This window comes from Bos mutus, chromosome 24 (assembly GCF_027580195.1).
Source record: "Bos mutus isolate GX-2022 chromosome 24, NWIPB_WYAK_1.1, whole genome shotgun sequence".
In the NCBI taxonomy this organism is placed as follows: domain Eukaryota; kingdom Metazoa; phylum Chordata; class Mammalia; order Artiodactyla; family Bovidae; genus Bos; species Bos mutus.
The window spans coordinates 10,917,730-10,932,446 of NC_091640.1; the positions used below are offsets into that span (position 1 = coordinate 10,917,730).

The 14,717-nt window shown below is 38.0% G+C and overlaps 1 protein-coding gene across 1 annotated transcript in view; it reads right to left on the reverse strand.

Moving 5' to 3' along the window:
• Positions 1-2,076: 2,076 nt before the first annotated feature.
• CDH7 (cadherin 7) overlaps positions 2,077-14,717 on the reverse strand; it is a 149,331-nt gene continuing 136,690 nt past the window's right edge. Inside the window, exon 12 of the mRNA XM_070361469.1 lies at positions 2,077-4,735. Within this exon, the coding sequence (XP_070217570.1) occupies positions 4,242-4,735 (494 nt within the window). The 3' untranslated portion in view covers positions 2,077-4,241. The remainder of the gene's footprint in view (positions 4,736-14,717) is intronic.

Here is a 14,717-nt window from a genome sequence, read left to right on the forward strand (position 1 = left end):
AATGAATTTTCTTATGTGTTAACTGTCACATACGTTCCATTTGTCCCCAGACATCCCTGACCAGAAACAGTTTAGAGTAAGTCCAAGCTTTCTTTCAATCAACTTTAATTAGATCTGCTGCTGCTGCTAAGTTGCTTCAGTCGTGTCCGACTCCGTGCGACCCCATAGACGGCAGCCTGTAAACCTTCAAATAATGATTTAGAAACAACTTGGGTAGTTAGAACAGTTTGAAAGTCAACTTTTGTTGTTGTTCAGTCACTCAGCCATGTCCAACTCTTTGTGACCCCATGAACTGCAGCACACCAGGCTTCTCTGTCCTTCACTATCTCCCTGAGTTTGCTCAGACTCCTGTCCATTGAGTTGGTGATGCCTGTTGCCCCTTCTCCTCCTGCCTTCAGTCCTTCCCAGCATCAGAGTCTTTTCCAACGAGTCACCTCTTCTCATCAGGTGGCTGAAGTCAAAAGGTGTCAAAATAACATGGAAAATTTGATGCTTAATATTTGTAAGTAGTACTTAACAATGTTAAAATATTTAAACAAGATGCTTTTTGCCTCTTGCAGTATATCTAACTTTATCTTAAGCTCTTTTGGATTTTATATTTGAATATGATGCTAACACTTTATTTGCATGTAAGTTCTTTGAGTATGTGCACCATACCACAAATACAATTCCTACCTTATACAACTACGCCATTTACATGAGAATAATTGCCGAAGACTGCTCGTCATCCAGTGTGGTAGATGTATTTGTGCGTGAAGTTAAAATAAATGTAAGACATTTTCAGAGGGCAGAGTGAATAGGCGGGTAGCAAAACCTTCACATTATTATTTCTTGCCTGTGTCTAACTGTAACTGCAGTCAGCCTCAGCTGAGCTTCCCACCAAAGGAAAGTTGACCAGCTTCATCTAGATGACTGCTTGTAGAAAGATCTACTCATTGCCTCTGTACAGCATCTTGTCTTCTTCTCTCCTTCCTAATTTTGGTCTGCAACTGACTTTGGAATATTGCTTTAGCATAGTGCACATCCGGAATCATAATTTAGGCTTGATCAGCAAAATTCCACTTTCTTGATAAGGTTTAGCTTTCCTATTCTTTATGCTGACTTAAAATTATCCAAGAGTAATAATCTAGAGTAGAGGCCTGAGTTTATTTCTTTGAGTTGGAAGGTAACAAGTTAAATGCAATTAATTTTAAGAAATGAAATTGTCCAAAATATGCATTACTTTGTATACCTTCAGTTTCTAATGGTGCCCCCACAGGGACAAATGGAAAATATGTAAAGTTGTTGACTTCCCAACCATTTTCTGCATCCCATATGAAGCGGGTCCCCTCCTTTTCTACCTGTAGCTCCAAGGATCTGATACTAGGAAGTCACGACTACATGAATCTGTATTTAGTAGAACAGGGCACATATTGCTCTCATGTCATCATTTGATATTCTATTCATTCATACTGTATTTACAACTAGATTTCCTTTTATAAAGCAAGCAGTGAAGTGTTAGTAAACAGCTACCAACTATTAACAGTTCTCAAAAAAAGAAAAGGTAGTGTTTGCTGATTTCTGTGAAGGTCTATTACCACCATGGCTGACCTACCAAGATATTATCACTAGAAGCAGAATCGGGAAGAAATATGCAGAATTGGTACTTAGGAGTTGTTCTGAGCTGGCTCCAGTCCACCACTGAATTTTAGTGGTTAGATGATATAACAGGTATTTATTTAGACGCTTTTGGAAAATTCTGTAACTAGCTCTAACACTGATTTTTGTTCATTGACTACTCTCTGGGTTTACAACAGAGCCTCTCTCTCAAGGATGTCAGATAAACATATATAACCCTAGATTTCAGAAGAAAAAAAAGAGAACTAAAATAACATTCACCATCATTAAAAGAAGCTTAGCTAGAATACTTCATATAAATTCTCTATTAGGGACACACTTGCAGCCATCTCAAGATTTCTTTTAAACACCACTGAATCAAGTTCAATACCGTATTATCATCATCTTTCACACACAAAATGGCAATTGAGTATATGCAAGAATTTCAAATCTTTATTTAAATTAAAGCCTTCCCCCCAATCATTTACTGGCAAATATGAAATTTTTTTTGAAAAAAGAAGAAAATATATATACTTTAAAAGGAGAGAAAGCAAGATGAATGGTGCGATGTTCCTTTTCTAAAGTACATTCAAACTTCCATTTATGCAACAATCAGCAGCTGTGACATCATAACCCAAATGTACTATTTTATCTTCTTGTGGACAAGGGGATTATTACACAATCATATTCTCAGCACCTTGCTGACTTAACATTTATATCATTCCTGCACTGCATTCTGATTTTATGGACTTGGGTGAATGTACTATGCTTTACTTTTGTAATCTGAAAAACGTATGTGATTAAAAGTCATGAACAGTATCCTTTACTCTGTTATACAATTGGTTTTGCATATGCATATGTGTATTAATACAGCAAGAAGCATGTCTAGTCATGAAACAATGTCTATAAAACTATTCAAATGAAAGAACTGTTTACAGATAATCGTATTTATTGAATTATTTATTTTGATGAAGCTGAAGGCCACTTTCACATACTTCATTTCTAAAGGTGGGCTGCAATTTTACAGAATCCTACAGAGTTTCTCCTCATGTAATCAAAATACTGATACTCTGGTTCCAGTGTTTGTCTTTCAGAAAGCACTTTTAGAAACACAATTTCCTATACAATGTCCACTATCTGTAGATTTATTAGAACCCATCAATAAACCCTTTTTAAAAGGTAAAAAGAAAAAAAAATTCATTCTTACTTGACTATATTCACATTAAACTAGTATTAACCTAGAAAATAATGTTAGGTAGAAATAACATTTTCGTCATAAAATTCTTTTTCTCAAACACATGTGATTACTTGAATTTCCTCTGCTCACTTTGGCACGTCTAAACTGGTACAGAAAGTATACACTATTTGGATAATTCTTGAGAAACATATTTGCATCAGAATTAAAAGATGGATTTTGAAATTTATAACATTACATTGTTTAAGATATATTCAAAAAAATCTGTCCATATTTTTACAGCAAAGGAGGAGGGGAAAACAAATTCTCAAAAGTTTTTGGAGCTTCTAGAACTTGTTACCTTGAAAAATAAATCTCGCATCAAAGAAAATCTCAATTCTCTCTGAAATCTTCCTTCTATAATACACTTCCTTCCAATGTTCTCTAAATTCTAATGGCTCAGACAGACAACTTCTATGTCCTTGTAGCTGTGTTCCTCTCTGAGATGTGAACAGTATTAAGGGCTCAATTGCTCAACCTTTTTTTTTCTTTCTTTCTATTTCTATGCTTCATTTCCTTCATGTAGCTCAGAGTGGAAACAAATCAACATGTTCTGATGAGCTTAATATTCCGAGGCAGGAAGATGGACCTGAATTGAGTGGAGATTGGAGCTCCAAAATAAATATAACACCATGTGTCAAATAAAAAAAGAAAAGGTAGTCTCCTGTACAAATCAGAAGAGATAATAAAAAAAAGGCAACGAATAGACAGCAACTGTTTTTCATACCTACACAAGTATCTCAAAAAGATTGCCAACTTTAAGAATGATTTACCTGTTGCTTATTTGGAACACTTCTGGATTTATCTGCTAAACAACGGTTTATGTTGCCTTAAACCAAATTTTATTGGCTTGTATTGGAGGACTGGGGAGGATTTTCTGAGAATTTTTATATTGCGAAATAAAATATATTTGCTAACCCACAGCAATAAAATTCTGCTGGATGCTCTAATCTAGCAAGCAGAAAGCATCACTGTAAATTAAATTTGTCCCAAGTTTTGATATGCAAGAAGTTCCAGGACTTTTTCCTGGCATATGGTGTATTACTCCCTCACTGCCGATACCATCACTGCACTACTCACTCAGAAGGCTGGGTGCCTTTGCAGGTATCTGAGAGTTGCTGTCTATTCACAAACCACTGAGCATTTCTTTTTTTTTTTTTCAATCAAAAAAGCTTTCAAATGCTCAGAGTCTGTGGTCAGTGCAGTCCCTTGGACAAGTCTAATGAAGATTTGCTTCACCAAGGCAGAAACCTAAACAGTTAAAAATGGAGGAATATTTACAACCATTTCCCTTGAGCAAGCGGAGTTCTTGTGTTCTGCACGTCATTTGTTTGTGTTGCTGTTTTTTTTTCTTCTTTTTTTTTTTGCCTTTACTTTTCCTTCAGTACCTTTCAAACGAAGGTCTCCAGGGCTATGAGTACAAGCTGTCCTGGCCGTTTCCATACATGTCTGCGAGGCGTTTAAAACGCGGTCCCCAGTCACTAAGGTAGTCATAATTCTGATCAGAGTTTGAGCTGATGGAATCTAGGGAGCTGAGAGATTCCGCCACCGAGCCGTTCCCCTCGAAGGCGTACGTCTGCAAGGAATCATAAGGCGGGGCGCAGGGATCCACGTCGGCTTCTTTCAGTCTCTCCCAAATAAATTCCCGGAAAATGACATTATCCGGGATGCTTTTAAAAGTCGGTCGACTCAAAAACTGGATTTCCGGGGTCACATCCCTCCGGGTCTTGGTGTCTCTCATGACGTTGAGGTTTCTGAGCGCGGCCATGTCGAAGGCTTCCGTGTCTTCCTCTCCCCCACCCTCGTCGTCGTATCGGACGATGTTTTCTCTGATATCTCTCTCTTCGTCGAAAATCAGGGGCTCTTTTTTCCGTCTTCTCATGGTGACGATCAGGAGGATCAGCACTATGACAAGGAAATAGCAAAGGGACAGTTTCAGTCAACTCACCGGTTACCCCCTCCATCCTGGGGAAAGTAGGTCTCTGGTGTTGATTTCAGGTGTTTGTCCTTTAAAGGGAAATGAATGGGCTGCCTACTTACGCGGGAACTCACAGCAGTAGATGCGCTCAAATTGCTAAAACGCCTTTAATATCAAACACTTTTTATACATCAAGAAACCCTTTCCCACACCAGTTCAGAATGATGCCACCCTCTTGAATGTAACCTCCAAAGCATTTGACAGAGCTCATGGGAGGACCAGCTCAAGATTAACATAATAATTTCAAAGCCATGAAACACAAAGGGACCTTTTTTTTTTTTTTTTTTTTTTTGGAACTCTTTTAATTGCTGGAAAGGCAAAGCGACATTCATAAATGTTTGGGGTCTAATTTAACAACTGCCATTTCCGAGGGAAATGGATTATAGCATTTGGCTGGGTTCTTTGAAGAAATGCCTAGTACTTGTCTAGGAAACTCAGCTGTTAAATAAAATCCAGTATGTCAGACCCTATACAAACATTAAAAGCTTCCCTCTAATAGAGTCCCACTTTCAGCATGAAACACTGAACTGAGTTTTTAATGTATTATGCCTACAGGTGTTATGCCTACAGGTTGTAAGGTTTTAGCAGTAGCCAAAGATTGATGGAAGAAATCAATCATTTCTTTAACATTAGGAGTTTTTCTTTTATCAAAACATACATAATAAAGGAGATGTTTGCACTGGAAAACAGAGACAAACAACTACACTGGCTATACTTTTAAACAAACTGAATATACTTTTTGTAAGTTAATTTTTTTGGAGTTTAGTCGCTTTACAATGTTGTGCTAGTTTCTGCTGTATAGCAAAGTGAATCAGCCATATACATATATCTGGTCTTCTCTGGATCTCCTTCCTATTTTGGTCAACCCAGAGCATTGAGCAGAGTTCCATGTGCTTTACAGTAGGTTCCTGCCAATTAATCCATTTTATACATAGTATCCGGAGAAGGCAATGGCAGGCAGCCCACTCTGGTGCTCTTGCCTGGAAAATCCCATGGACAGAGAAGCCTGGTAGGCTGCAGTCCATGGGGTCCCTAGGAGTCGGACACGACTGAGCGACTTCACTTTCACTTTTCACTTTCATGCACTGGAGAAGGAAATGGCAACCCACCTCAGTATTCTTGCCTGGAGAATCCCAAGGATGGGGGAGCCTAGTGGGCTCCTGTCTATGGGGTCACACAGAGTTGGATATGACTGAAGCGACTTAGCAGCAGCAGCAGCAGCATGCATAGTATCAGTAGTGTATACACCAGTCCCAATCCATCCTATCCTCCTCTTCCCCCTTGATGTCCATACATTTCTAGTCTATATCCGTGCCTCTTTCTCCTTTGCAAATAAGATCATCTACCTCGCTTTTCTCAAACTGAATGTGCACTTTTGCGCCTCTTAATAAATACAGTTGGCCTTCTGGATCGGCAGGTTCCACATCCAAAGATTCAACCAAACTTAGATTGAAACTTTTTTTTTTGTTTTTCAATTTCAGGAAGTTCCAAAGAGCAAAACTTGAATTTGCTTCACTTAGGCTACGATTTATACAACATTTACATTGAATTTGCAACTACTGACATAACGTTTACATTGTATTGGGTGTTAGAGATGATCTGAAGTAAAGGGGAAGATGTACATGGGTGATATGTAAATATTACACCATTTTACGTAAAGGACTTGAGCGTTCTTGACTTCGGGAATCAGCTCCCCACAGATGCAGCTGGACAACTGTATACACGAATGATGACTGTTGCTCTGCTCTGGCTACGAGTTACTTAATGCTGCTTGACTTGGGAACATATTAGATTTCATGGCCTACGAATGAAAATGAAGTAGAAAGGCATTCTTGAATTTTAGAATTCAAAAATATATAATCATTAGTGAAAGTCAGTGAATTATCTTTGGCTACAAAAAAGATATCCTTTTAACAATTTTTAATCACAAGAACTGTTTTCCTGGAAGGTCTAGAAGTCCCCAAATATATACTGAGTGGATTACTGTTTGAGGTATATTACTCTCAGCAGTTTAAAAAGAAGTTTATATTTAAAATACCCTTTAAGGTTTTTCTTTGGCATTAAGAACACATTTGAGAACAAAAATATAAAACTAAGAAAGACATCAAAGTAATTTGGAGTAATTAAAGGTAATGAGTAGGGGTGAAGCATATTCCAGCCTTCACCCTCAATTTGTTTTAAAAAGCAAAATCTAAACATGAATTAATTTTAACCATTTTGTTATCGTCAATGAAAAGTATATGCTTTCTTAGGCATGTGTTTGCTATTTGTTTTCCATCATCAGTAGGAATGTGACTGACAAAAATAATCTTACTGGGGATCTTTAGAAATAGGGGGAAGCCACTTGTTTATTGCGGTACTTTTTTACTTCCTTTACTTCCTTTCCTGTTTGACCCTGGTTCCCCCACAACTGTAGGTTGCTTTACCTGCAACCTACAGTTTAGGAACTGATATACATTTCTGAGCTTTCTGCCCACTTTCTCCTGTTGCCATGGCACATAAATGCTTTTCTCTTCATCTTTCTTTCATCTTATTTACTACACTTGAATGTTTTCAACTGGCTTCATCAAAGTAGCAAATGTGTAATACCAAAACCCATGGTTTTGAAATGAATGAGGCATCATTCATTTCCTGTCTATTCCCATAAATACTCTGCTGTGTACAGTATTTGCTCTTTGCTAAGTAGATTCCCAACCCTGTCCCTTTTTGTCTTCTGAATATTATCATGTCCACCACTCCAAAGCCTTTTAGTTTTCAAGCTCCATGCCAGAATGCTACAGCAAAAACATGTTCACAAAAGATCAATATGTTTCTGTTGTAACATTCTGGTATCAAACTTGAAAATTAACATATAGCTTTGGTGTCAAGCAGGCCTTTGATAAAAGTCCATTCTTTCCTGATATTAGCTGCGTGATATTTGCCCAGTAGTTACAACTTGGACAAGTCACTTAATCTGAACCTAGCCATATGTGATAGTTATAGCCAACTTCTGTGCTCACAGTGGGGACTAGAGAGATCAAAGAGATTCGGGAATCATGTACGGAGATGAGCAACAGGCCAGGCACTTGCTGTTGTGCAACAGAGATGTGTTCATAGTTATCCTGTGACCTACAAGAACATTCATGCAAACTTCTGTGAACACAGCAAGTGAAGACGTTGTGTTTCTCCCCTGAGGGAAAACCAAGAATGAAGTTAGGTAATAAGCAAAGTAGAAGGCATATCAAGCTTATGGCAAGACCTATGCCTAACAATGAAATGGGAGAGAAAAAAAACAGTAAAGTAAGATGATGGTCTGAATGCAGAATATCAGCTGACCTTCCCAGTAATTCTCTGGAATAAGTCTTTTCCCACTAGCAGATTGTCTCAGACACGAAATAATCTCTCTGTGGTCAACATGATAATCTGGGTTGAGTAGTACTCCCATCTATCTTCAAAGCCTTTGCACTTTCTCTCATGCTGTGAGCTTAGAACTTCATAGAAGTTCTAATAGAGATAAAAGCTGAGAACTCAGGTAAAAGTTGCTAGAACCCAGAAAGACACATCAGGAAATTTAGATTTATATACTTTAGTTTCTGAAACTTTTTTATATCGTCTGCTAGAAACAAAAATAATTGCAGCAGAAAGTTTAACCAACAAAGACTTCTCATTAAGAAGTCAAACCAAGTTAAGACACAGAAAGCAAAGGTGAGTATCCAAAGAATTGTGATGGGTGGACTGTTGGAAGCAGTTGAAAATGAGAAATACGCCACACAAAGTGGGGCGCTGGGATGAAGCAAATGTTCAACTGAGCACAGAAGGATGGAAGGAGTGACGGCATAAGAGTAATGAGGGTATGAAGAAGGGTAGAATTAGACGTAAGAATTAGATGTTATTTTCATTTAAGTCAGTATCTTAGAAGACAAAATATTTCAAAATTCTAAATTCTCTTTCTTTCATATAAGTACAATGGATCTTGTCATATATTATCTACATCTTACAATTATTTATTATGCTCTGTTGTAAATGTATTTTCAAACTTGCCTTCTGACCTTCAATTACAGTGTTTAGGAAAAGTGAAACCTGAGAACCCATGGGTGCCTCAGCCCATGGGGACAATACCCATTTAGGATATTAATATCTTATGAAGTTTGTTTTATTTCCCAGTCTTGCCTGGAGCTGAGAATAAATGGGAAGTCTTTTAGAAGGTTAGACAGTTTAACATTTCAATGACTTGGGAGAATATTAATTTCTAACTACTTGAGCATGTATAAAAAATAAATTTTAACCTTTACGGAGAAGAAGTACTAACTGCTCTTCAGTGGCTATGGAGATAATCCCTGTATTAAAAGGAATATTTTCTGCCTAAGTAAGCACAAGATTATATATTTTAAAACGCTTTATCACATGTCTTTCTGTCATATGAACTATACGTCTGAGTGGAGACAAAAGAAAAGATTTAGGCCTAGTTGGAGCCTAGACATGCACATGTATTGTGCTTGTTCATGAATTTATACTCCACTTCACAAATATGAGTTAACCATTTAGTACATGACTTTGACATAGTTATACAATGTTGCGCATACAAGTAAACATACATTTCCTCATGGAACTTAGAATTAAAGTAAAGTGAAAGTGAAGTCACTCAGTCATGTTCGACTCTTTGCGACCACATGGACTGTAGCCCACCAGGCTCCTCCGTCCATGGGATTTTCCAGGCAAGAATACTGGAGTGGGGTGCCATTTCCTTCTCCAAGGGATCTTCCTGACCCAGGGATAGAACCCTGGTCTCCTGCATTGTAGGCAGATGCTTTACCATCTGCTCCACCAGGGAAGTCCTTAGAATTAAATGGGTGGACAAATATTCATCAAATAAAGACAACTGTATGTAAAAGAAAAACAGTGATAATTATTCCAAAAGAGGAAAATATGATCTTACAAGGATATATTAGAGCTTCCTCGTGGCTCAGTTGGGAGAGAATCTGCCTGGTAATGCAGGAGACCCAGGTTCGATCCCTACGTCGGGAAGATTCCCTGGAAAAGGAAATGGCTACCCATTCCAGTATTCTTGCCTGGGAAATCCCATGTACAGAGGAGCCTGGCAGGCTACCATTCACAGGGTTGCAGCAGTTAGACACAACTTAGTGATTCCACCACCACCACCAAGGATATATTAACCTATTAGGGGAAACAGATCAGAAGCAGAAGAAGTAACAGGATAACTGAAGCCTGAGGGTTAAGAGGTGAGATGAAAGAGTATTCTGGGCACAGTCAACCAGCGAACAAAAGTGTGAGACCAACATGGGGGAAGAGTAAAGACAGACATGGGAGGGAAGCCAGGAGACATAGGCACTAGCAAGGGTTAAGGAGAGCATGGTACGATCAGATTTGTTTTTAGAAGAAAAGTCATTCTGATTAGACTAAGGAGGCAGGGAAGAGTAGATGTGAGAAAGGAAGTTGGAACACTCTTAGAGCAGAAAATGTGTAATGTTGACCTACATTTCTGATTGTAGAATTCAGTTTCCTAACATTCGATTTCAACATTTTCCGAGTATCCCAGTGTGTAGGAAATAGTGCTGGGTACTGGCCAAATATAGCAAGAGTGATTCCCACATCCCAGCAGCTCCCTGTGGAGGTTATATATACACATATAAATATAGTACAAATCGTCATGCGACTCGCTGTAAGAAAATACAGGCATGCATGGGTGCCAAGAAGCAGGCAGACCGGGAGAGTACCAGTCTCTAAAGATGTAGAAAAATTTAGAAGTTCACACTGTAAGTTAGTAAACTCTTTTTCTAATTTTTTTTTTTTTTGTATTGGGGTGTAGCTGATTAACAATGCTGTGATAGTTCAGATGAATAGAGAAGGGACTCAGCCATACATATACACGTATTCATTCTCCCCCAAGCCCTTTTCCCATCCAGGCTGCCACAGAACATTGAGCAGAGTTCCTTGTGCTATACAGTAGGTCCTTGTTGGTGATCCTTTTTAAATACGGCAGCGTGCACATGTCCATCCCAAACTCCCTAACTCTCCCTTCAGTGAACTCTTTTTCCAACCTTCACTGTGGTGTGTGTCAGATACACATCTAGACATTTAACCTGGAACATGGTTTTTATTGAATCACCTTGGCAGTATTTTGGTCCTACTTTTCTAACCCACTTCCCACAGGCTAACAACAGAATTATTTGCCCAGAACTTGATAGAATTCTGCAGATGTAATCTGATGACCACAAAATAGTACTAAGTTCTAAATAAGGCTACTTCTACTAAAGAACAACTTTTTCCATTCACGTATTAACATATTAAACATTCAGTCTGGGGCTCATTTTAAACCACAGTCATGTAAATTACCTTCCAGTCGGTTTTCCCCATGCTTAAAAATCTGTAAAGGATTTTTAAGGTGCATATGTAAACCAGTTAACTATCACTTTCTTAAGTGTACCCCATTGTTTATAGACTGCTTCCAAAAAGTAAATGTCTGAGTATCACTTAATTCAACAATAATTTTTACAGAGCACAGATTTTCTAAAGCTATAAGCCCTAGAAGGGCAGTGATGCTGTTCCACACAGATATACCTAAAGCAAAAGAACAATACTCGACAGTATGATTTCAATAAATGTTTGTTAAATTGACAAACAGGTAAGATACTATGGTGATATGCAGATAGCTCTTGCCATTAAGTTCAATAACTTTAAGAAAAAGCAATTATTATATAATGCAATAGTTACAGAGCATTATAACATATGCTAAGAATATATGGATGGAAACGTTTAGCCAGGATGCTCAGAGAATGCCTCACAGAAGAGATGACAGTAAGGTAAGAGGTGATGGATGAACCAGCCTTCACCAAGAAATATTATTTGTTCTATGGTCTTTATAAACATTCAGAATGTATTAATCATAAAAGGCTGTCTGAATCTTCACTACTCAATGCGGCAGCCACGGATGGTGAATGAGTACTTGAAATGCGGCTATCACTATTTCAGATTGCTCTAAGTGTAAAATGTACATGTGATGTTAAAGACAGTTTTTAAGTAAAACATAATAATAACTGATTACATGTTAAGATTACAATACATACTGCTTTAATATATTGTTAGCATTTATTTCACTTTAAAAACTATTTTTTCTAATGAGGTTCCCTTGAAAAGTTAAAATCACACATGTGATTCACATGTGTTTCTTCTGGACAGTCGATTTAAACAAAAGATTTGAAAATACCAGAAAAATCGTAATTGCATATGGTCTTATGGTTATAGTAGGGGATTTAATTACCAAATGACATATTGAATAGTGAAATAGCTATCATACTACAATAATTACTCTATTAGGTATAAGTGAAAAACAACCTAAATGAAAAATTGTTATTAGCATAATCAGAATACAAGTTCAGTAATTAATTATAAATAATTATTCACATCAATGGGCAAGTAGAACTTAGCTTTTTAATAACTTCTACCTCCCCCTACTTCAAGTTTCCTTCTCTCCAAAATGGAGATAATATTGAAAGAAAGTATTTCACAGTAACTTTATGAAGATTAAGTGAATTTATATTTGCATCATGCTTAAACAGTGCTACACAAAATAAGCACTATCTGATTTGGTTTAAAATGTCATTTTTTCTGAATTTCTACAATAAATTGTTACACACTCCAGTTCCTATTTCTTTGGTCTTGCTAAAATTTGAATCATATAACTGATGCACAGAATGAAACATACACTTTACCATTCACACACATATGATTTTGATAACCCTAGTTAATTTAGTTGATGTGTTTGATTAGCTACTCTCTTCCATTTAGTGGAATAACAGATACTGGGCCTATTCATGAAGAGCATAAAATGTAAAACAAATATAATAACATAAGTAGAATGCAATAAGTACTATTCACCAGTTTACCCCAAAATATTTTTTCTTCTGGGTGCCCTATGCTAGGCTTTGAGAACATAATGGTTTTACAAAAGAGAGATTAAGATCATTACTTTCAAGGTTTTTTTTTAAATTTGAGCACGATAAACATTTACCAACTATGATACCCACTACAAAGGAAACACACTGGTTTTGTAATAAAGAACTGTGGGCATGAGGAGCACCTAATTTAATCAGGACATTCCCTCTTTCAAAGTAATACTGAACTGGGGCACTAAGAATAGTAAGAATCCAACAGTTAGAGGAAGCTGGAAGAAGGTCTCAGGAACAGGGTGGCACATTTGAACTTCATGGAAAGAAAGGCCATGTGGTTCTTCCTACTGGGTGAGTGAGGGATCAGTCTAATGTCATCGAGACATGAGCAGGTGTCAGAAGGTGCCTTGCTTTGTGGGCTGTGAGGAACATCTGGATTTTATGTAAGTATATTTAATGCTTCTGAGATGTTTCAAGCAATGAAATAATTTGTTTTAAAAAGTGAAATGACAGGAAAAATACAGGGCTACTAGTGAAGTCAGGCTGTGATCACAGAGAGATGTCATTGGAAATGACACCTAAGAAAAGACGGAAAGGATGAGAGAAATCAGCTTACCACTTTGTCTGGATCTACGTGCTGTGTAATCAGATATATGCAGATTCCCAGAAGAGAGGGCCCATGTTTGGATTTGCACTTATGAACCCACACTTCCCAGGTAGCTCAGTGGGAAAGAATTCGCCTGCCAATACAGGAGACACGGGTTCGATCCCTGGGTCAGGAAGATCGCCTGGAGGAGGAAATGGCAACCCACTCCAGTATTCTTGCCTGGAGAATCCCATGGACAGAGGAGTCTGGTGGGCTACAGTCCATGGGATCATAAAGTTGGACACGACTGAGCTTGCACGCATACACACAGCCTAGGCAAAGTCACCTATTACTTATACTCACAAAGAATAAAGAGCTGTAATTAACAAAATCCAAGTGTATGATTCAGATAGATATCAAATATAGCATTTTTAACTGAAATTTAAACTGCATTTTAGCAAAGCTTCTTTGAAATCTCTACTGCAATATTTTTTTTTTTTCCTCTTTAGGCTGGATCTCAAATAAAGGCCTAAAACTGTAGAATATTTTGAAATGGGAATATTCAGGTCCAACAGAAATACAAATTAGGGATAATGACAAAAATCAAATGTTCTTTTCTACTACTGAGTACACCCAAACACCCATGGATTCATTTGATATCATGTATGATATATGCCTTGTCTATGTCAGATCACGATTTTCTGAGATGCTACATATATACAATGATGAAATACTGCTCAGTCATTGCCTCCAAAAGCAGGGGTCCACCAGACGAGATAGATGAGTAGACAATCTGGTTTGCATTCATCAGCCAGGAAAGATGCTCTAAGATTGTTTTGCTGCCTTAGGAACAGCACCCCACTTGGACTCAAAGCAGGTTAAGTGCTGAATACAAAAAGGAGCTCCTGCTTGTTGGATTCTGGGGAGAGGTATTCCAAGCAAGAGAACAAAGCTTTTAAGAAGACGTAAAAAACAAAAGAGGATGAGTCTGACAAAGTGCTGCTCTGCAATCTGACTAAAGTACACTGTGAGTGATGAGAGAGAGGTTCACCTGAGAGGGAGCAGTCAGGTCATAGAAAGAAGGTGATTCTAGTCTGTAGGCAATGAGGAGCCACAGAAATTTTAAGCTGGGTGTGTTGCAATCACATCTGCTTTTAAAAAGCTTACTCTGTGTTTCCATTAGGTTGGAGCTGATAGAGACTAAGGGAGCTGCCATTAATTCGGGGGGTGGGCGGGGGGAGATGGACCCTGGCCAAAATCAGGTAGAGTATTAAGGGAGCGAAAGACACAGATTCAAGAATCAAAGTGAAATTAACAGCACTTAGGGGCTGACTGGCTACAGAGGATGGGACAGAAGAGTGCAGGCTGACCAATTCCACTCAAAAAACACACAAGGAGGGACCAAATCAAGAGAAGAGGCAGGGACACAGGAAGACT